Genomic DNA, 22,872 nt, shown 5'->3' on the forward strand with positions numbered 1-22,872 from the left:
CTTACGTCAGCACGGTGGCATTGGGAAGATGAAGACACAGCAGATGATAACGATGGCAACACGTAAACTATTATAGCGCTCAATAAGCTGGAAGAGAAAGAAGAGCCGTTTCTGCCTCCTGCGTAGTATGGTAGGGCTCATAGTGGGGGAGAAAAAGACTTCACCTATGACACAGAAATACAGAGAGCCACATGGGACAAAACACATCTTTCATGTTCAGAAAGAGTTATTTACAAGTACAACACTGAAATCTCGTGTCAGAAAAGGGCCCAAAGCATGTACAGCAACTCTGGGCTTCATGCTTGAGTGTCTCTATGGGGTTTCTGTGTCAGAATATACAGAAAGGCATGTCCTGAGTATGGCGTTCTGCCCTGTCCCAGAACACACACTCACACACACACACACACACACACACACACACACACACACACACACACACACACACACACACATCATCATCATCATCCTTCATGGTGGTGGAGCAAGAAGGGTTATTTGTTTTGGATTCACCAAAGTGGTGCTCTCTTGAGCAGGGTAGGAGAAAAGTGCAAATCAAACTTTCAAACTGGTGTCAGATGTGCATCTTTGAATGCCAATTCTTTTGAAAGACAATTTGATATAGGTCATGCGATTGTGTTCCATGTATGAAGAAAGGTCTGTTTTAAAGAACTGTCTCATGTCTGTTTGCATGTGTATGTCCATATGTGTGTGGGAGTGTGTGAGTGTGTGTGTGGGGGCATTGGTTGAGTGTCTATGTGTGTATGCACAGGCATGTTCTGCTCTTGTCCTCCAGGAGAAACACCAACCCACCTGGGACTCTCTGCTAAGGATGGGACCTCTCCTGTAGAGCTTAGTGTTCAGCTGCTGTTTCATCTCCCTCTCCTCCGAGAGTCCTTCCCTTAGGAAATTCATCATAGCACACAGCTAGATACATCTGTGCCCCTTGACACCACCTGAGAGTTGCAATCTCTCCACATCATAAAAAAAGAAAAAAGTAGAAATACCACTCTTGTATTCTTCTAGGTGTCCATACCACTAAATAGTTACTATATTTATTTTTATATAATTCATTGATAGGTGCAATGCTGTTATTGTATACATAGGCCTACATTTCCACAGCCTACAAAATGCATTTACGGTAAGTAAGTTTAGAGTTAGCATCTACTAGTTTGTTGGAAAATAGAGAAATAATCTTGAGCTAAAAATCCATAATTAACTAGGTGTTGAAGTACACTGTGTCGCCCAACTAGACGTACTATAAAGTGGGACAGAAAGGAGGAAAGAAGGGAAGGAAGAAACCAAATAAGGTGTCCATAACACTAAATAGTTAGTATATTTATATTAACATAATTCATTGATTAGTGCTAGCTGTTATTGTGTAAATAGGCATACATTTCCACAGCCTACAAAATGCATTTGCACTAAGTACGTTTAGAGTTAGCATCTACTAGTTTGTTAATCTTGTAAAATCTTGAGCTAAAAATCTATAATTAACTAGTTGTTGAAGTACACTGTGTCGCCCAACTAGACGTACTACAGTATAAAGTGGGACAGAAAGGAGGAAAGAAGGGAAGGAAGAAACAAAGTGAGCCCACACCGCGCTCTCAGCATCCTGCACCCTTTTCACTAAAGTTACCAGACCGCGTGAGGAAGCCATTCCTGTGGTTTTTCATGCATGTGCAACTTGGAAAGAAAAAAAACCCTCTCCAGCACCCTTACACTCCAGCTTTGGTTCGGAGGAGCCAATTTGCTAAGTGGAGCGTTTGCCCCGACGCTAATGGCACGCCGATCTGAGGGTACTCGCGTGGCTTGCGCTCCCATTAATGTCAGGCTGGATAAAATCACATGCGTCACGGGGCCGCGAAGCTCACTCGTTCGCTCTCGTTTGCTTTTTCCTTCCCTTGCTCCATCTCGCACGCCCCTCACGCCTCAGACGCACTGATCACGTCCGCGGCGACTGACAGCCGAACTCATGAGCGTGCCAAAGGTTGCTGGGGGGTCGTGTTCGTGTGATAAATTCCCAACATACAAATTCAGTTTTCAAGTGCATTTATGCTCCCCATCTTCCTGGCGAGTAAAGTCAAACACTGACACGGAGGCTGCAGATTTGATACATAATTCACTCCAGTAAGACAACACTGGCATAGGTAATACTATAAAAAGAACCGAGTAGTTATTTTCGATCCATGGTAAAATGTTTCAAGGGAATATAACAGTCACTCATACAGCACCCTATTTTGAATAGCCTATTTCTTTTCATCAACAGTATGGTAAAAATGACAGGCAGGTTTTTGTTTTTACATCAATGGAACTAAGGTTGTATATTCTACTAAACCTTTCTGGAAATTATAAGAGTGAAAAGTTTGATCCAAAATGACTATGTGACTAATTTTATTATCGTTTCATATTTTAGTGGATTTCCGTTTCTTCTGGCTTTGTTTCCTTTGCTCTCCAGATTCCAAACAGGGCAGCCTTGTGTAAGTATGTGTCTGACAGTTGTTTGGGGGCAACGGGAATGGAAGGAAATGTCCTCGATTATTAAAACAAATACAGACTGGACAGCTTTCAGAGTCGGAACCACAGCACGGAGCGCAGCGCAGAACAGCGTTTTTTCTTCACAAGGTCACGTAATGTTGGAGCTGGGATACCTGTATCCTGTACCCTTTCGTAAAAAACAGTTTATCTAAACACTTGCGCAAGGAAGTGGATTTTCTAATCCTCTAAGCAAGCTGCTTATTCACTTAACCCTGATGACGGCGGGCTGCTCAGCTCTGACAAGGTGGTGTTGAGGGGAATAATGAGACCCAGCCGTGAGAGAATCGACGGACTCACCGACGGCCCGCGCTGCTCCCTCGCATGCTCACCAGCCTCATTCTCTCTCTGCCCCCATGTCTTTTGCGTTGTCAGAGTCCCTATTCTCCGTAATATCAGCTCACTTATCATTATGTATAATATAGTATTTACTACCCCTCTTGTTTATACTGTCACAGGTCTACTTTGGGTTTGACAGCACAAGGTGGTAGTGTCACTGAAACCAGAGGTACTGGTAAACTGTAAAAGACATCTCAATTTTGACCTTAATACCTTGTGCCAGTTGACCGACTATATACCCGACTCAGTTTTCACGGGGATTATGATCTGGAAATGAACAGTTTTGGAAAGCCTGTCGGATTTACTGCTTGTGGTTACAGTTCATCGTCAATTAAAGCTGCCCTGTACGCAGCTGTTCCATCAGCGTGTGTGTGTACTGTGCACTGGCACTTGATTTTGACACCTCTTATTAACTTGACATTTCTTCATGCGCTGCACTGGTCTGATTATTTGTCAAGTGTGTTGTGAGCTGTGTTTCTAGTCCGTTATTATTAGCCTATTCCTCCCCCCTGCCTTAGACAGCGCCCCCTGCAGTTTGGAGGCCCTCAGCAGCCACTTAATTTGTTTACGCCTCGGGCCGGCCCTCAATGAACTGCACAATGCAAAGCAGGGGGTTTTTGGGTTGTTTGTGGGCCAAATTCGCTGAAGGATCTGGCTCAGTCTTTTGTGTGTGTGTGTGTGTGTTTGGGTGAGTATGCCTGTGTCTGTATTGAAAATCAAGCACCTGACACCATCGAGTGAAGTTCTGCCAGTCTGTTCCGAGGCCCGGCGTGGCCCCCACGGGGCTTAATAGCCCGTTGTGTTGACACGATGCTGAGCTGATGCACACAGCGCGGGCCGGGACAGGACCTAATGGAGCCTAATGGAACTTATGTGTAGCTATCGCACAGGGCCACAGAACATAGGAGCACTGTGCACCCTCGTCTCAGTCAGTGTTTGTGAGTAAGCATGTGTGTGTGTGTGTGTGTGTGTGTGTGTGTGTGTGTGTGTGTGTGTGTGTGTGTGTGTGTGTGTGTGTTTCACTCTCTTGAGAGCACTGGAAAAATACAAACTCTGCTGTACCATACACGTGAGAATTGTTCTCTTGGACAGACATCTGTGTAAGGAGCAGAGCACACACAAGCACACACACACACGTACACACACATACACACACATACAAACACACACACACACACACACACACACACACACACACACACACACACACACACACACACACACACACACACATACACAGCATCAGTGATTCTCAATAAGCCTGGTAAAAAATGTATAAACTGGGCTGAGTAGTTTTTTGACCAACAGGGTAGTCATCACAATAACCTCATTTATGCAGCCTTTGATGTCCAGATATGGTTTGAAATCATTGTTTTTGTTGTTGCTGTTTGTTTCATCATGCATCTGAACAGAGGTCAGGGCCAGTAAATAAGGAGGTCAGTAAATAATTAAAATATAATCTTTCAGAGGATATTAGCAAAATGAAGGACCATACCATGTTTTCAGATTGATGTCTCTATGGTATATTTAAACAAAAAGACACTCTTAATCTAACCCCCCCTCCTTGCTACACCAAAAGGATTAGTCCTTTATGCGAACATATAGTAAGACGTAATATGTAAAAAGAAGACAGAGCTTAGAAAAATCCTGATGATGAAAGCATTTCCATTTTCACCAAAATGGGGGAATAGAAAAAAAAAATGTGGATTTGAGGGCAGAAATATATATATATATATATAAATGTTAAAGGCATACAAAGCTTTATAAAAACTTAATACATTTCCATTAAGAAATAAACCTTGTTGAGACAAGCTATACCCTCTCTCCCTATAAGTACCACTCTCGCAAACACACACATACACATACACACACACTTCCTGGAATGACTTTAGAGAGTCATCGTCCTAACACTTCTGAGTAAAGACCGCACGCCCAGCCACCCATCTTCCCACAACACCACAACAGCCCCGCTAATCCAATCAGCACGGCCCAAGTCCGGAGAGCCGTGTCGGGCCCCAGCACACAGGATTACTGGCTGAATGGGGGCCGCCAGCGCCATGAATGGGGCAGCGGCTCTGCCCACCGGCCCTGTGTGACATTAAGCGAGAGAGGGGGCGCCCCGCAGAGTCTAACTGCCCCGATAATGAGATGAACCCGGGGCAGTGGAGGAGGGCGGAGGGAGGGCCCTGGGGCCTCGGAGAAGACCACAGGCTCTCGGTGTGCATGTGATATTTGCATGTGTATGTGCGGGTGTTTTTATCCACACTGCGTGTCTATGTGTGTGTGTGTGTGAGTGACTGTGCTTGTGCTGCTATTGGTGTGTATGTGTGTGTGTGTGAGTGACTCTGCTTGTGCGGGCGGCTATTGGTGTGTATGTGTATGTGTGTGAGTGTGAGTGACTCTGCTTGAGCAGTTATTGGTGTGCATGTGTGTGTGTGTGTGTGTGTGAGTGACTCTGCTTGTGCGGGTATTGGTGTGTGTGTGTGTGTGTGTTTGTGTGTGTGTGTGGCCTACTCTCTTGTCTTAATGGCCATAACAGACGTCACAGCCCTAGTGCTGTCACCACATCTGTCTCTCAGATGGGCACTAAACTGCGGCATCCATTTGACAAGGTGTTTTTAACACAGCCAACCTGCCTTGCACCATTACACATGGCTGAGTCGAGAGAGAGAGAGAGAGAGAGAGAGAGAGTGGCAACGAGAGAGAGAGAGAGAGAGAGAGAGAGTGGCAACGAGAGAGAGAGAGAGAGAGAGAGAGAGTACCAGCACCACAGTCAGAAAGAAGAGTATGTCCATTTAAGGGTATGAATGTGTCATGCCCATGCGAGCGCTTGGGCCCTTGGTGTTGCAGCGATCGTTGGTTTGAAGTTGGCGTGAGGAAGCACCCTGTGTTAGCAGCACATAAACGCTCACCACTGAGAGCCCCAGAGATGACTGGGCTCCCAGAACAGTGATGAATCACCAGGCAGAGAGAGAGAGAGAGAGAGAGAGAGGGAGGGAGAGAGAGAGAGGGAGAGAGAGAGAGAGGAGAGAGGGAGAGAAAGAGAGAGAGAGAGAGAGAGGGAGAGGGAGAAAGAGAGAGAGAGAGAGAGGGAGAGAGAGAAAGAGAGAGAGAGAGAAGGAGAGAGGGAGAGAGAGAGGAGAGAGGGAGAGAGAGGGAAAGAAAGAGAGGGAGGGAGAGAGAGGGAAAGAAAGAGAGGGAGAGAGAGAGGGGGAAAGAGAGAGTTCCTGACTATAAACAAGCGCTTCCGTTTTTAAACACAGGGAAAGATGACGTGTTCGGCCGGCCCGTGACAGGGACACACTCCGCTAACGGTAATACCGACGCTAACATTAAACACACCGCGCAGTGTATATCCCCTAACATCTCTTCAGCCAGACATGAGACTAATGGCAAACCTGATTGTACAAGGCTGTGTGTGTGTGTGTGTGTGTGTGTGTGTGTGAGAGCATGTGTGTGTGTGTGAGCATGTGTGTGTATGTGTGTGTGTGTTTATGCGAGACCACCATTAAAAACCATCAGGGAATGGGGGAAGGGCTGTGGGTAGAGTAGCGTGGCGAAAACACCTGGACCCATATGTTCATCAGTGACTCAAAAGACAGAGAGCTCACTCTCTCTTTTCCTCTCTTCCGTCTCTCTCTCTCTCCCTCTCTCTCTTTCTCTGTATAAGCCCTGCAGCACTCAGGCAGGCCCATGCGTCACTGCAACTCTGTTTATTTGACAGCGATTCATTCCCTCTGTTTCCCTTCCCTCCACCCCCCCCCAACTCACCCCACTGTTTCTATCCTGGCGCCTCTCTCCCGTGTTTGTTTGAAATGTCAGATGTGAATTTGTGCAGTGGGGTGGTTGTGGAGGGGGGGGGGGGGGGGGGTATGGGTGGTGGTACATGTGTCGGTGGGGGCTTGATGGGTTGAGAAGAGGAGGATGGGGATGGTTCTTCCTCAAAGATGGATACGAGACATAAACTCACCGCCTGGAAAAGAGCTTTCGTCCAGCACCCCCCCTAGTCACTCACCGACTTCAAAGGCCGAATATCCCTGCGCGAGGAGGCTTCTTTAAATAAACCCCCGAAACCCTTTTCTTTGTTGCCGAAACTCTCCACTCCACGCTCTTAGTTCAAAAGAGAACCACTGGTGCCCTGGTACAGCCCCCTGACTGTGTTAAACCCCTTTCACTCTGTCCACTGACCAGAAGCCAAACGAACACAGATTGAGCACTGAGTGCACTGAGAACCAATCAGTGAAAAATAAACTCCCAATCTCCACATCATCTCTTGCGGATGGCATTTTGCTCCAGGGGCCAGGATCAAAGTCTCCGGCTTGCCCTGCATTATGCCAACAGGCTCTCAAGGATTGGATTAACTAATAGGCATTGCTCCAGGTACTGCCAGCAGGGCTTAAAACAAGCATATACGTCTCCGGACCGAGAGGCACAGATAGATATACATTCATCAAGCTGCTCTTGCTCGGCCTGATAAGATCAGTGAACGGATAGTAATGGTTTTAGGGGGAAATCATGGGCAAGACATGCCGTGTTTTGATGAAAAATCAATAGAATTACAGTCCTTCACGGATGAGAGGTGATGAAATGATAAAGCCCTGAAACATAGGCCACTGAAATCAATTTGGCTCGGCCTTGTGGATTTCTGCACAGCGCCATACTCTTCAACTTTCCTCTCCTCTCCTCTCCTCTCCTCATCTCTCTCTTTTCTCTCACACTCGCTCTCTCTTTAAGGACAGGAAGCTCAGTTTCAGTATCCAAACGAGCAGCGAAGGGATCCATCTCAAAAGACATCACCCCGTCTCTTCCATCAGGCCTCCTCCTCTTCTTACTCCTTCCACTCCTCCTCCTCCTCCTCCTCCTTCAAGCTCCCCTCGCTGGGTCTTACGTAACGGCTGGGCATATTAGCGGCGAGGCAAGCCAGGTCAGAGTTACCACTACTGCTACCGCTGCCAGCTGTCACATGAAAGCCAACCAGGCGGAGCCGAGGCCAACCGAGTGGAAGCAGGGCAGCTCTCCTCTCTTATTCGTTCCATCTCTCTTTCTCCCTCTCTTCCTCGCTCCATCTCTCTCTGTCTCCCTCTCTTCCTCGCGTGGACCTGCTTCACGTAACCTCCTCATCCGTCCAGCCCCCCCCCCCACACCTGGATCCCCCCGCTCCGCCCCCCCCAAACTCCCCAAGAGGCCAACAGCTCACCTGAGTAGAGTTGGGGGGCCGTGGGGAGTCTTTACAGTGGATGGAGGGTAGTCTTCCACAGCAGTGTTAGAATCAAATAGCCAGGGGAGTACTCTGAGGTGCTAAGTAGTGACAATTCAGAGAGGAATAAGCCGGAATCTGAGATCTGTGCTCGGTGACCAGAATGAGGAAAAAAAATGTATTTCAGCAATGGAGAGCCTCAGCAGACTGTGATGAATTGTGTTTACAAGAGAGGGAACTGTTTTTTTTTCTTGTGTGTGTGTGTTTTCCGTGTGTGTTTGTGTGTGTTTACTAGGCCCTTTGGCTGGCCTACTTGCCTGCTCGCTGGGCTAAATCTGTGAGTCACCCAGTGTAATGGTCATCCCTCGGGCGTGGAGGTGTGCTGAGTCACCCAGTGTAATGGTCATCCCTCGGGCGTGGAGGTGTGCTGAGGGCCACAGGTGTAATGGTCATCCATCGGGCGTGGAGGTGTGTTGAGGGCCACAGGTGTTTCCCCCTGATGGACGGCACGGGGGGCTGGTGTCATGGAGGCATCGCTGCCATCCTCATGTCGTCTCATTCGGTGAAGGGATCAGCAGTCTTAACTTTGCACAGCCAAGGTCGCCACCTCACTTCCCTTCGCCAAATGTCACATTCACACCAGCCTTTTTCACACCTCTGCCCCATACGGGGGACAGTCCCTTGGTCAGTGCTAACATGCACTTAGACATACACACACACACACAAATATTCTGTCTTGTGTGGTTACTTTCTCTCTCTCTCTCTCTCTCTCTCTCTCTCTCTCTACAGTTACCACATGAAGAAAGTGAACAATGCTCACCAACCGAAAAAAGCGTCTGGTTTTTCAGAAAACGCCAGAGCGTACCGGGCCTTAGCAGAACAGCTGTGAGTGTGTGTGTGTGTGTGTGTGTGTGTGTGTGTGTGTGTGTGTGAGTGTAATGAGTGGGAACAGTGTGCCGTCACTGCGGTAAGAGAACACTCATCTGGATTAGGCTTTTAAAGCCGGTGCCTCCGTACTCTGGAAGCCATTTAAAACAGCCTGGTCGGCATGTTGCACAAACGGGTGAATGGTGTATGTTGGGTTGTGTGAATGTGTGTGTGTGTGAGTGTGTGTGTGTGTGTGTATGTGTGTGTCTTTGTGTGTGTGAGATAGAGTGTGTGTGTGTGTGTGTGTCTGTGTGTGTGTGCGGGTGCGTTTGTGTCTTTGTGTGTGTGAGATAAAGTGTGTGTGACTTTGTGTGTGTGTGTGATAAAGTGTGTGTGTGTTAGTGAGTTGAGTCAGGGGTATGGCAGCTGGGGCACACCTGGGCATCGGCCTCACCGGTGACCCACCATCCTCGGCCCCCCGTGCCAGTCGCAGAGACCTGGGCCTGGGCCTGGGCCTGGAAACTCTGCCTCACCTTCCGTCTCCTCCGCTGGAGCATGCAGGAGGAAGACTAGACCGACACATCCTGCTTTTCCTTACCGCTCCGTCTTTTAAAAGGGCTCGTAAAATCAGTGTGTGCTCAAACAACAAAACAAACAACAGGCATAAAAGAGACCTAAGTCAGCATAGGGTCCTGACGCACCGCCACGCCCTGCAGTTGGATGTCTTTACTGTCCTAAGTGTTAAAGTTACGGGGCAAAAAAAAAAGCAAAAAAAAAAAAAGCAAATGAAAACTTCCTTCGCATCAAATAAAAAAGACGCTATTCTTGGCTGCCGAGGTTGACTCGCCCATGCCCTTCTAATGGTTTAAGAATGTGTTTAGTGCTTTTTTTTTTTTTTTTTAACAATGTGCCTTTCTTATGCATGGAACACAGCAAAGTGCTGCCAAGTTCCCCCTTCATCATAAAGATACAAGTAAAAGCTTTGTTGCAGCTCGAAGCGCTAATGTGTGCTGTAATAATCACAGCCACATTAACAAAACCAAACACATAGGCAGCGCATACTGCTGACTCTTTGCTCTTCAATTAACCCAGTAAAAGGACCCATAAAGCTCAAAGCCCAGCCATAAGGCTTTCCCACATATTATTCCAGTAGGTCTGTACCTCTGATCCATTTTGATTCCCTATGCATCCTGTCAAATCCAGGATATGTTGCATCTGATTCACTTTTCCCCAGTATATCATAGTGTAGAATCCCAATCTAAGTTTCCTCACTTTCTGCCTGAGGGGTGGAGGAGTGTAGCCCCTGTGACTTGAGCTCTGGCTGAAAGGAGGCCCTGACAGATCCAGCAGGCAGCGGGGAGCCATGTCAACACACCGGCTCTTTAGAGGACCTGAGGGAAAGCAGCGGCCCAATTCTCACGCGATGGGCCCGTGCACACTGCCAACAGTGGTGCCACAGTCTCAGCACATGCGCCTCTCTCTCTCTCTCTCTCTAGGTGTGTGTGTGTGTGTGTGTGTGTGTGTGTGTGTGTGTGTGTGTGTGTGTGTGTGTGTGTGTGTGTGTGTGTGTGTGTGTGTGTGTGTGTGTGTGTGTGTGTGTGTGTGTGTGACGTGTGCTTTACAGTAATAGTGTAATGTGTACGTCAGTTATTTCGCGTGTGAGACAGCATGCTGGTATGGAAGTGTGTAGTCTGTGGATGTATGTGTGGTTTCATGCTGAATTAGCCCAATTACTTATGCACAGACCAAGGATCAAGCACAAGATTACACAAGCAAAAAAATAAGACTAGAAACACCCAAAACCCCACTGCATGCTATTCCGACATCTTATGCCAACATTCCTAGGAGCTCCAGCGACACGAGGCTATTAACACCAATCTCATGGAAAAAACTCCAAACTACTCAGCCCCTCTCTCAGCATCATATGGAACAGCTCAGCGCAGAACAAATATCCAAATAAACCAAACAATTAGTAGCAAAGACCTGCTGTGAAAAAAATAATAATGGAGAAATGTGAAGAAATAGTCTGGGTTCTGTTTTGATCTAATTAGTTTGTGCCTTGTGGCAGAGAGAGAGAGAGAGAGAGAGAGAGAGAGATAGAGAGAAAGAGAGAGAGAGAGAGAGAGTCGACTTAGGGAGGATGGTAGGCAGTGCAGTGTGGTGGACGTGAGAGAGCTGTTAGTCCTGAGATGACTCAGGACTGACACACACTCACACTGACATACTCATACACACACTCACGTACACATACACACACACAGAAAAAACACAAACATGAACAGACTCATACAGTACTGACACTTACACACACTGATGTGCAAGTATGCAAGCATGCACACACATTCGACATGACAAAACACACACACACACACACGCAAATACAAATACAGTCTTGATGTAAGACACATGAACAGGAGGGTCGACTTGGCTAATGCAAACTACGGCTCTTTTGACGTAGCTTGCTTGACTGGGTCACACTGAGCAAATGCACTGTGACATGGGACCTATTGGGACCTCTGGCACACTTAAATCACACACACACTCCTTCTCTCTCTCTCTCTCACACACACACACACACACACACACACACACACACACACACATACACAAATACACACATGTTTAGGCATGCTCGAAGGTTATTTGAAGAGAGACTTCTACTGCTTAAGGCAGGGGTCTTCAACCTTTTTCAGCCCAAGGACCCCTTGGCTGAGAGAGACACTGAGCAGGGACCCCCACCCCCGAATTTGGGCCTGATATTCATATCATTTATTTGGAACTAAGTGTCAGTCACACACACACACTCCCCTACACATGTTTAAACAGAATTACAAATCATCTGTGACACACAACTCGTTTCAATTTATTCTGTTTATTATTGAAATTTTTCTCCCTTACAGTTAGCCATCACTCTGTATTCAATTAGGCAGGGACAAAGAATTAAGTAGCTTGAGAAGCTTAAGTACGGATGAAATATCTCATACCTAGTGAGAGATCTGACGTTTCTGAATTCATCATTCATGTCTTTGGCAACAACATTCTCCCTATGAAGCATGCAGTGCGTCATACATGGCTCTTGCACCGTCTGTGCACATCGCGACACATTTTGGCCAGGCTATATCATGTTCACGAAAAAAATTGTCGATCACTTTGAAAATCTCAGAACTTTTTTTTACCTCCAGGCAGCTGCTTACACAATAGAAATTCCTCCTGCATCTCATTTTGGTCGACAAATCACAAAAAAGATAAAAGCTGAGCGTCGTTTGACACATCGGTGGATTAATCTAATTGTAGTGCTAAATAATCTGCCTTCGGGAGTTTTGCGACTAGTAGTGCCCTCACATCAGCTGCCAATTCATCAATAGTGTGGGCATTGGGATGCTTTTCAGGTTTTTTTTACAGAGGCTACTCATCCTTCCCAAACATTGTTTTGCACATATCACTAGCTGTTGGCAATGTTAAACTTTCCGCAATTATGTATGGCTGTTTGGTCTGAGCGACACGTAATGCAACTTGATAAGAGGCTTTTAAAGCTAGCTCGCACACTTTGGCTGATTGTCTCATCAAGGTCTGCTGGCCCTCAAAAGATTTTAAACGGGAAATATTAAATGTTTTTTTTCTTTCAAGTGAGCATGGGTTGTCTTTGAGTGTCGTTGCAGCTTTGATGGTTTCATAGTTTCGTTTAAAAGCATGGAAGAGCAAACCACGCACACTGCTAATTCTCCACCATCGGTCTCTTTGTAGGTGAAGGCAAACTTCAGATAATTCTCTGAATATTTACGTGTCTTCTCCCGTTTGCTGTTTGCTGTTCATGGAAGGGGTGTTGGCATCCTCTGAAGGTAGATCATCTGAACCGCCATCAGTGATGTCTGACGAGGAGCTTTTGTTCCGAGAAATTACAAAACGATCAATTATTTCAAATTGTATGGTTATGGCAGGTAACGTCTTTTGGCACCAGATAGCTAAATGTAGCTAAACGTGCATATGTTGCCATTATGATCAAATGATCGCGTGAAGACTCATGGGTAGCCTATGTATTATTTTTAAGGAATAGAAAGCAATTTTTACGTTCTGCTTATGTTTATGTAGTCTTTTGGACGTTTTTAATTTTTGGAAGAGGGAAAAAATGCTTCAGATGAAATAATTTGGCGGACCCCCTGCAGTACCTCCGCGGACCCCCTGGGGGTCGCGGACCCCCGGTTGAAGACCTCTGGCTTAAGGGATAGATTCATCTTGGGCCATTTTTGCACTCTGTGCCACACAGTCATCACTTGTCAATTCCTGTACAGATTTGTGCCCATCAGCCGTACGTCCTCTGATGTCTGTGTGTGTGTGTGTGTGTGTGTGTGTGTGTGTGTGTGTGTGTGTGTGTGTGTCTCATCATGTGTGATGCCCATTTTACTATCAGATATGGAGACAGCTGGAGGCCGAGCTCAGGACTACATGAAAATCCATGCTGCCAGTGCACGCTACGCTTACACACTAGCCTCTGAGAAGGAGAGAGGTCCTCTCTCTTCCCGGCAACATTAAGCACACTTTGCCTCCACACTAATTAAAATAGACTTTAGGAAAACAAACCATTCACCAAAAAATCTTTAAAAACCCTCTCTCTTTCTTTCTTTTTTTTTCACTCTGCCACCCCAAGAGAAAAAAAGTGAGAGGGTTTGGGGGAAAGACATGTAAAAAAAAAGCCAGACTGACAAATAGACAGATGTACAGACGTCGTTTTTTCAGAGATGGCTGGCCCATTTTTCTCTCTCTCTCTCTCTCTCTCTCTCTCTCTCTCTCTCCCCCTTGCCTCTCGCCATCTGCCTTGCATATTTTAGAAACTAAAGCGCGGCATTGAGCGAGTAACAAGGCGAGCCTTGTCTGCGGTGGCGGCAGGGCGCTGGTGTGGATGGCCGGCGGGGAGAAGTAGAGAGAGAGAGAGAAGAAGAGAGAGAGAGAGGGAGCGAGGGATAGAGAGGGAGTGAGAGGATAGAGAGCGGCGGCTGCTACGCATGCAGCCCTGCTGGGCGGCGGGCCAGCGCAGGTTAAAATAACACGCTGCCTCCCAGCAGCCTCCTGCAGCCACACTGCACGTTGGCCTGCTAGGGCCCGCAGACATCACTGGACAAAACGTGTGTGTGTGTGTGTGTTTGTGTGTGTGTGTGTGTGTGTGTGTGTGTGTGATGGGTGTGTGTGTTTGTGTGTGTGTGTGTGTGTGTGTGTGTGTGTGTGTGTGTGTGTGTGTGTGTGTGTGTGTGTGTGTGTGTGTGTGTGTGTGTGTGATGGGTGATAGACTAGAAAGAGTGTAACGTGGAGAGAGAAGGGGGTAGAGCTGGAAAGAGAGTGCAGGTACATATACAAGACGAAAAGAGGATGTGAAAAAATGAGACTAGACGAAAAGAACTGCAACTGAAACCAACCGAAGCAGTGTGCACTAGAGCAGGACACGTATGCAAAGGGGCAGGGACAGCAGGCTGTGTGTGTGTGTGTTTGCATGTGCGTGTTTGTATGTGTCTGTGTGTGCTTGTGTGTGTGTATGCGTGTGTGTGTGTGTGTGTGTGTGTGTGTGTGTGTGTGTGTGTGTGTGTGAGTGTGTTTGCTTGTGTGTGAGTGGTCTACGCCACTGAGTTGACGAGTAAACGTGTTGACTGAGTGTACTGGTGAGCTTTCTGTTGGGTCTGAGCACCAGAGCTGACAAGTGACACTGTAGTAACAGCAGCACGCTCTCACACACACTGAGCCTGTTGTCCTGCTGGATTGACATATTTGGTGCAGTTCCTACTCCATCTCTCTCCCCCTTCTCTTTCGTCAGCATTTTTTACTCCCTCCTTCTTATTGCCCTCAGCTCCCTCTCCCGCTCCAACCACCATCCAAAGCCCCTTTCTCTCTCTCTCTCTCTCTCTCTCACTCTCTTTCTCTCTCTCTCTCTCTCTCACTCTCTCCCTTTTCCACCCATCCCTTGCTTACTAACTCCTCCACTCATTCCATTATCACTCTCTCTTTCACCAACTCCCTCAATCCCCTGGAGTCAACCCTTCCTAATCTCCTACCCTCCTCCACTACACCTCTCTCTCTCTCATCCCTCTCTCTCCCAACACCTTCCTGCAGCCCTTAAGTGAATGAGACATTCCATTCATTAGGCAGCTAGCAGAACACCTGGTGACCCATGAGTGTGCCGGTCCACAGCCAGGACGGCCCCGCCAGTGGCCTGGGCTTCAGTTTCACAGTGTCAGGGGTGTGCATGTGTGTGTAAATGTGTGTGTGATTGTGTGTGTGTGTGTGTGTGTGTGTGTGTGTGTGTGTGTGTGTGTGTGTGTGTGTGTGTGTGTGTGTGTGTGTGTGTGTGTGTGTTGTGTGTGTGTGTATATATGTGTGTGGCTGGAGAGGGGGGGGGGGTATTTTTACATGAAAGGAGTCTGGCAAACTCTGTGGCACACTCTGGACAGCTGAAGATACACATCCCCCCCCCCCCCCCCTTCACACACACACACACACACACACCTCTACACCCCCTACCAGTGTTACAATCAAAATATGATGCTGTGGCCCCTGCCAGTGTAACAGATCCCTCTGTTTGTCTGCCGCCGCACAGACAAGACCAATTAGAGCAGAGGAGGGAGTCAAGGCTACGAGGCGTGTAGTAGTAGTAGCAGGGGTAAAAACAACTTCCAGCGTGCTCACGAGCCTCAGGTGTAAATTACACACGAGCCATCTCTCATCGAGAGGACAGGGGGGGAGGGGGGGAAAGGGAAGAGGAAGAAGAAGATAAAGAAGAAGAAGAAGAAGAAGAAGTGCAGAAGAAGCAGGTGAGGATGTGAAGACGCACGGAGAGCTACGTCCCACTTTGAGGAGCATTACCTGCAGGGAAATCATCTGCCTCTCGTGACGTACGTTCCCTTTCTTTTCTCTCTCTTCTTTTCTTTTTTTTTTCCTCCCCCTCCCCTCATCACGGCCTGGCTTTAAAAGAATTCTAATCAGCCGTGCAAGATTGGATGGCTCCACCTACTAACCCCATATCTGTACAGTGCTTGGGAAGAGATTTTTTGATGAGGTTCCCTGAAAACGGTGGCACAGAAAAAATCGCCCGGAGGTCTCTCCGGATATTCATTTGCGTCAATGAGAGAATACGTTTTTCCCTCAAATAGCTCTCTCTCTTTCTCTCTCTCTCCTTTGTCTCTCTTTCTCGCCCTCTCACTTTTTCCTCACACACACACAAACGCTCTCTCTCTCTCTCTCTTTTCCAATGCACCCTTTTCTCCTTCAAAACCCAAACCCATTATTTTCCCCTCAACTGTGGAGACACCCAAAGCCCATGGATGCTGTAAAAAAAATCCCTGAGCATGATAAATAGGAGAGCGCAATGTTAGTGAGCGAGAGAAAGAGAGAGAGGGAGAGACAGAGACAGGGACAGAGACAGAGAGAGGGGAGAGAGAAAGAGAGTGTGACGCTGATGAAATATGACAGAGCTCTTGGCTAATTAATCACCCCTGATTCAGGAGCAGTGATAAATGTACACGTCCAAATCAACGTGTGAAAAATGCACATAAATAAGAGTGGAGCGACGGAGCCTACTGTAGCTTGCCCCTCTCCTCTCCTCTCCTCTCCTCTCCTCAGCTGTCCTGGTTTACCCTGCTCAGAAACAACGGCCCCACATGAACCAAGCTCTCCACAACAAAAGCCCTGGGCCTTCCCAAGCTCACTGGCCCACTAAATGGCCACTGCAAGTACATGCAGACCAAAGGCCTGAGTTAAAGTTGTTCTTGGTACCACTGATACTACTAATAATACAAATGTATTTCTTTGAATTCGCTCCTAAGTCTGCGGAATCAAATAGACTGCTATGGAGTGTTTCAGCCTTGCCCCAGCGGACATGACGCACGCTAAGTTTCCCGGCAAAGCTCTGATGGAGCTGATGTTATTAAAAGGGTCTCAATAATTCATACTCTCCCCATGTACTTGGGGCCAGGTCATCATATCCAGCTTGGAGGGGGAATAGGGGGGGGGGGGTCTGTGGTACTGTCTCTGAGTGCTGGCTAACAATACAGACCACTACCCCTCAAACATATTGATTTCCAGCGAGCAGCTTAACGGCGATATGCAAAAGAAGCTTCTTGTTGAAAAGAATGCCCCCCATCCCCCTCCCCAAGTGCTGCTATCGAGAGAGCAATCCCCATTGTAAAGTAGTACGTTAAAAAAAAAAAAACAGGTTGATTGAAATCTCCCTCATGATAAGCCGGGCCTTGAGGAAAGCCTCAGATAAAGGTGAGCGCATGGGGTGAGGGGTTCACTCATCCTTAAACAGCGCTGGAGCACTTTGGAGGCAGGTTTTCAGAACTACTGCTTTTCAAAGGATGCATCCTTCTGAGGAGCCTTGTGTAACATGTACGGAAACCTCAGATGTTTACCTCTGTTTTTTTTGTGAGAGAGAGAGAGAAAACAAAAACCAGGAATACGTTTTATGTGGGAATCTAGGGCGTGTAAGTGCTATTTGAGGTGCTGGCGTGATATGTTGCGTATCTTGCTTTAGAGTTGTACATCTGAGTGGAGATGCAAAGAGAAATGTTTTTTTTTTCTCTCCATGAAGCGGTTCCTCCAGTAGCTACCAATGATGACAGCTAAAGATAAAAAATTCAGCATCTTGTCATCATATATCAGTGTGTTTGACACTAGTGCGTGCATGAGCTGGTGTTTGTGTGCCTGTTTTTCCAGAGATGCGTACGAATTTGTGTTTGCTAGTAGTGTGTGCGTGCTTCTGTGTAGGCCTGTGTGAGAGAGTGTGTGTGTGTGTGCTGATGCGAATGTGTATTTTCAGGGGAGGTGTTAAGACACCTGGTTCACTTCTTCATCAAGGTGCATGGCCTCTTGAGTGCAGGAGTAGTGTGTGTGTGTCTTTCTGTGTGTGTCTGTCTTTCTGTGTGTGTGTGTGTGTGTGTATGTGTGTGTGTGTGTGTGTGTGTGTGTGTTTCACAAGAGTGCACTTGACATGCGAAGGTCACCCTTGTGTCTTGTATACACAGCAAGACCACACAGACAGGAGGAGACCCTTGTGCTGTCAACTCACACACAGACAAACAAACACACACACACACACACACACACACACACACACACACACACACACACACACACACGCACAAACACACACTGCAAGAGCAAGGCAAGCAGCTCCAGGTGTCAGCACATGGGAGCCATGTGTCCGCCATGGATACAGAGAACACACCACGCTCAGCGGTCCCTATAAATTCCAAAGCCAGTGGGGGAAATGAGACATTTCTCTCAACAGACGGCATGACACCGACAGCAAGATCTGTGGCGTTCTGTCCACTCATCTCCCGAAACAGCTGCATCCCAGCGCTTCCACAGTGTGTGACGTGTTGATGCCGAGTCGAGCTGTCACTAGGGGGCAGACTTTAAATCAAAGAGAAAACAGAGAAACAGGAAGGCGCAAGGGCTGTTTTTGAAGGTTTGCCCTTCTAGAAACAAAAAAATCCATGTATGCTATTTCTGAGGCATACATGAAAATGCAGGAAAAACCATAACCGTTAATTAACCGTTAAAATTAACTTTTGTCACATTAACGCCAATGGTAAACAAAATACAGCTCTCTCTTAAAATGGGAAAATAGGTCTCCAACCATACAGGCTGCAACAATTCTGTTTAAAATTCACAGTCAGACCACAAGTACTATTTCAAAACAGAGAAAAAAAATATTATTTTAATGAGCAAATTATTCCACGGTATTGATCAGACATTGCGACTGTAAACAACCCTCTGAGCAGTCGAGATGCTTAGAAGAAATGACAGAATTTGTTGACCTAGAAAATCAACCCGAGTTAACTCATATCCAAAAGAATGTCTGTGTGAACCACATCTAGTATTATTTTGTACTAGCTGAAGCAAGGCTACTTCGCAACACACTGTGATGAATTTTGAAATAATTTTCATTTGCCACCTCCTTTCATTTGTGTATGTCATGCCTGAATGCATATTATAAAGCAGTCGGATTAGTCAGGAGTGCAGAAACAATTACTCAAATAATGTTTGATAAGCAAGGATTCTTTTTTATGGGATGGCACACACTACATACTTGGCCTGCAATCACTTACATAATTGCAGATTATTAAATAAATGTTGCTCTCACAAACAAAAATAACATCATAACGCAAGGCATTGACAAGCTACTGCTGAGCAAATAAAAGCACACATGCTTGGTAAATACTCCTTTCCTGTATCAGAATGAGTTGAAAATCCCTTGAACCACTGGTGACCTTCTGGTATATCAAACAATATCTATCCATTTTCTCTGCTGTCACAACGCCAGGTCAAATAACCAGAGCCCGATTTGTGACTGCCTGTTCTGCTTTCAACTTTTTATTATCAGCTCCCAGGTGACCTAACCAAGCTTTGAATAACAGTGCCCCACGAAGAACTAGGCAGCTTCTCTGACAGTGCTTTGGACAGTGTTTTATGGTTCATGTTAATCAATTGACCACTTGTGCACTGTTAAGGAGACTGTAGAACCTATTTACATCTCTACAATGTTTTGACAATGGCAGCCAAGCTTACAGTAGGCTCCACTTGGCATAGATTAAAACCATGCCATCAATAATGAGATCAGTGGTAACATTAAATAGTGGATTTACTGCACATATAATTTTCACAAATATTGAAAACATTCTTTTTCTTCTCTCTCCACTAAACAAACAATATTCAAGTCTATATATATTCGAATCAGAGCCTTGGTTACTAATCAGCACACAGATGGTGAACTTAAATGCAAAGGTTCACTCATACTAACTGAATTTGTGGATCGTTTGTGGGTTTGTTTGCGCAATTACGAAAACAGGCGCAAAGACAATCAGAAAATATGTAAAATTAAGTTAGTGGCAAAGGAGCGAGAGGAACTTTTTACCTGGTCTCTTTGAAGGCATGGCAATGATGTCCTCCTGTGCGACTTGCTGTTGGACTGACCATGATGTGCCATGTCTGATGATACTACTGAGCTGGACCTCCTTCGCCTTTTAAACACCGGGATGTCTTCCCTTGCTCCTATCACGGAGGTACAGCCCTCCTTGAGAGTCCCCTGCTTCGGCAAGAGCTTGTCAGCATACCTAGCCAGCAGGACGCCCAATACCCCGACCAGGTACGCCAAGTAAGGTCTCCAGCTGGCCCGTACTTTGTGCAGCGAAATGAGTGAGATTGTCCTGATGATGCTGATGAAAATGATGACTGAGACCCCCTGGCCGAGTCTCACAACCATGAGTGCCCCGCTTGCCAGGCAGGCGAGCACCACCACTGTCGCCGTGAAGGAGAGCAGCTGGTCATCCGCTCCGTGCAAGAGAGACTGTGCTGCCGCTTCGCCCAAATGACAGACTGTCAACAGAAAGACGGCAGTCCTGATCAGCACTCCGCACCGTATCAGATACAGGCCGATCCAAAAGAAGGCACATACGAGAGTGAAGATAGGAGAAATCAAATGCCACAACGTTAAAGGTAGCTCCAGCACACAGCTCGTAACATAATGAAAAAAAGATCCCGAATCACTGTCGTAGGCGCTGCTGCCGCCGTTGCTGCTGCCACCGCTGTGGTTGAAGTCCACATCCCAGTCAACGAATTTAACCACTAGAGCAAGAATAACTGAAACTGACCCCACGCAGACCACAGACGAAAGGCTTCTGGAGTTCCAAGTCTCAGTCAGTCTAACCCACGACTGGCAGCCGTGGTCCTGATACAAAGGGGTGACACATGTTTTCACATAGCCATTGCGCTCCGGCGCCCTGGGGCTTTTTTCATGAGCACTTCGTGTAGTACCTCTGCCGCTGTCAGATTCAACTGCCATTGCCATCAGTCAAAATGAATGTTGCAACGTGACAGTATATTAGTCTATATACAAAATGTGGCAGTAGAGGGGCATTTCATACCACGTCAAAGAACGTGATTTATCAATGCGAAAATAAGCGACATTAAAAGCATACGATACGCACATGTTAATGTTTACATATTCAAAACGTAACACACTAAATATTCCATTTAAGTCCAGTTATACCACTTGCAGGTCAAAAAATAGTCCCTATGGCCCCGGTCCATCGGTCCCAGAGAAGGCAGCTTTTAATAATCACCCAGTGAACCAGAAGGAAAGACTAACTCCTGACGTTTCAAACATCTAGGCCAGTGCTTCTCCCACTTCACCGATTCTCTCTCCCTCCCTCCCGCACCGCGTTGTCCCTCTTTGTATTTCTCACCGTCCCGCTCTCAGTTTCTCTCAGTTATTTCGCCCTTGCGTTTCAGTCTTCCTATTACGCAGACCATTCTTTCCTCTTCAAAAAATGCGAGCGTAATTTCCAGTGTCCCTCGCCCTCAGATGCGCTTACTTGAGCCATATTTACTTGAGTTTCCCCTCGCTCCTTAAGGATGAAATTATACGAGGTCCCAAAGCTTGTTCAGCGCCTCATAAAAAACAAATCGAGGGCTACTGATGCATTACAAACGAGGATTACGACGTAGATAAAGACAGCTTGAAGTCGCTTCTGCAGAAGCATGAAATCACATTGCGTATTTCGGACACTACGCTATCCACAAACACGAAGGGGTGCAATACCTACACCACTGAAACCATAAACCAGCGCTGCTACAGGCTGTGTCAGATGATCCGGGGTTTTCTCTGTCCACGGGTTTCCTTGAATATTGAATTTTAACTGCTCACCTACATCCTACGTCACCCGCACCGTGTTGCATTGTTGTTTAGTGGCCGAGTCAAGGCGCCTCTTTTGCTCGTGTTATTCAAAGAAAAAGTGGATTTACGACTAAAGGGAATAGAGAACCTTTGTTTGATCGTGTCTTTGGTAGTGTATTTGGTAGTGTTGCTTATCTGTCTACAGGGACTTTCTAAGAATGAAACAAAACTCACAAAATGATTACTGGAAATACATATGCAGTATCTTTTGTATATGTTCTGTATCTTTTTTTACTAACTTTACTAACAAACAGGAACAACCTCAAAAATAATAATAATAATTAGCTACTCTTTGGAATACATTGTTGTGGGCATCATGCAGTTACTGACAGAGTATCGGGCCAAATCTTCTGGAGGGGACGCTCAGGGAGGTGTCTCCCTCGCTGGATAGAGCACCATCTCCAGAGAGGAAAGAAATCTGCAGCCAATGCATTTCAACTGGCCTGACGGATGATAGTCTTTGTGTCCACAACCTTCAGGATAGGATGCCCATTTTTCTTCTCCGCCTTTCCCCCTATTCTTCTCCCCTGCTGGTAATCTGTGTGCTTCAGTCGCTCAATGGAGGGACTGGGCTACTTGGAAAGGAGCTTCAGGCAAAAAAAAAAGTTCTTTCCAGTCTCGGTTCCTGTGGCAGTCAATGGCCCAAAGAGACACAGTACCCACTTCAACTAAACACTGTGACACAGACTCAGTTTCCAGGACTGGTTCTAGCTCCAACATGTGGTGGTGCGATGTCAACGCTGGGGCTCGCCTTGGTAAAAGCCTTTAGCAGGAGAACCTTCCAAGCAGAGAGTTTTGCTTCCAACATAGATGTAGGTACTACTGCTTTGTAGAACTACAAATAATAATGTCATTGGTCCTATTGTTGGTCATTCTATCCAACAGTTTCAGATACACTATTGGAGTGATAAATTGTATTATATTATAATACTAGTGCTTGCAAAGCCAGAAATAAAATGAACATTTTAAACAAATATAAAGTAAAAGTTTAAAAACTTGAAAAGATATTTAATGCAGAGAAAAGCAAAGCTGTGTTAGAGCAGTTGAGATGGGGGAGGTCATAAACACAGCGATATAATTTATAAGAAGAGGAAGCCTAGGAATCTCTATATAGCTTTGCTTTGCAAGCACTAAAATTATTGGGAAAAGTTTTTATCCGTGTACATGTTAAGGTAAACTCAGAGTCTTCTAGCTTGTCCTCATGTATACACATAGA

General features: G+C 46.4%; 1 protein-coding gene across 2 annotated transcripts in view; it reads right to left on the reverse strand.

Moving 5' to 3' along the window:
• Positions 1 to 21,667, reverse strand: part of pde3a (phosphodiesterase 3A, cGMP-inhibited) — a 69,415-nt gene extending 47,748 nt beyond the window's left edge. For both annotated transcript variants that reach the window (XM_031583271.2, XM_031583269.2), the window contains exon 1: positions 19,836 to 21,667. In XM_031583271.2, coding sequence (XP_031439131.1) covers positions 19,836 to 20,768 — 933 coding nt within the window. In that variant the 5' untranslated portion in view covers positions 20,769 to 21,667. The remainder of the gene's footprint in view (positions 1 to 19,835) is intronic.
• Positions 21,668 to 22,872: the final 1,205 nt, after the last annotated feature.

Source organism: Clupea harengus, chromosome 16 (genome assembly GCF_900700415.2).
Source record: "Clupea harengus chromosome 16, Ch_v2.0.2, whole genome shotgun sequence".
Classification (NCBI taxonomy): domain Eukaryota; kingdom Metazoa; phylum Chordata; class Actinopteri; order Clupeiformes; family Clupeidae; genus Clupea; species Clupea harengus.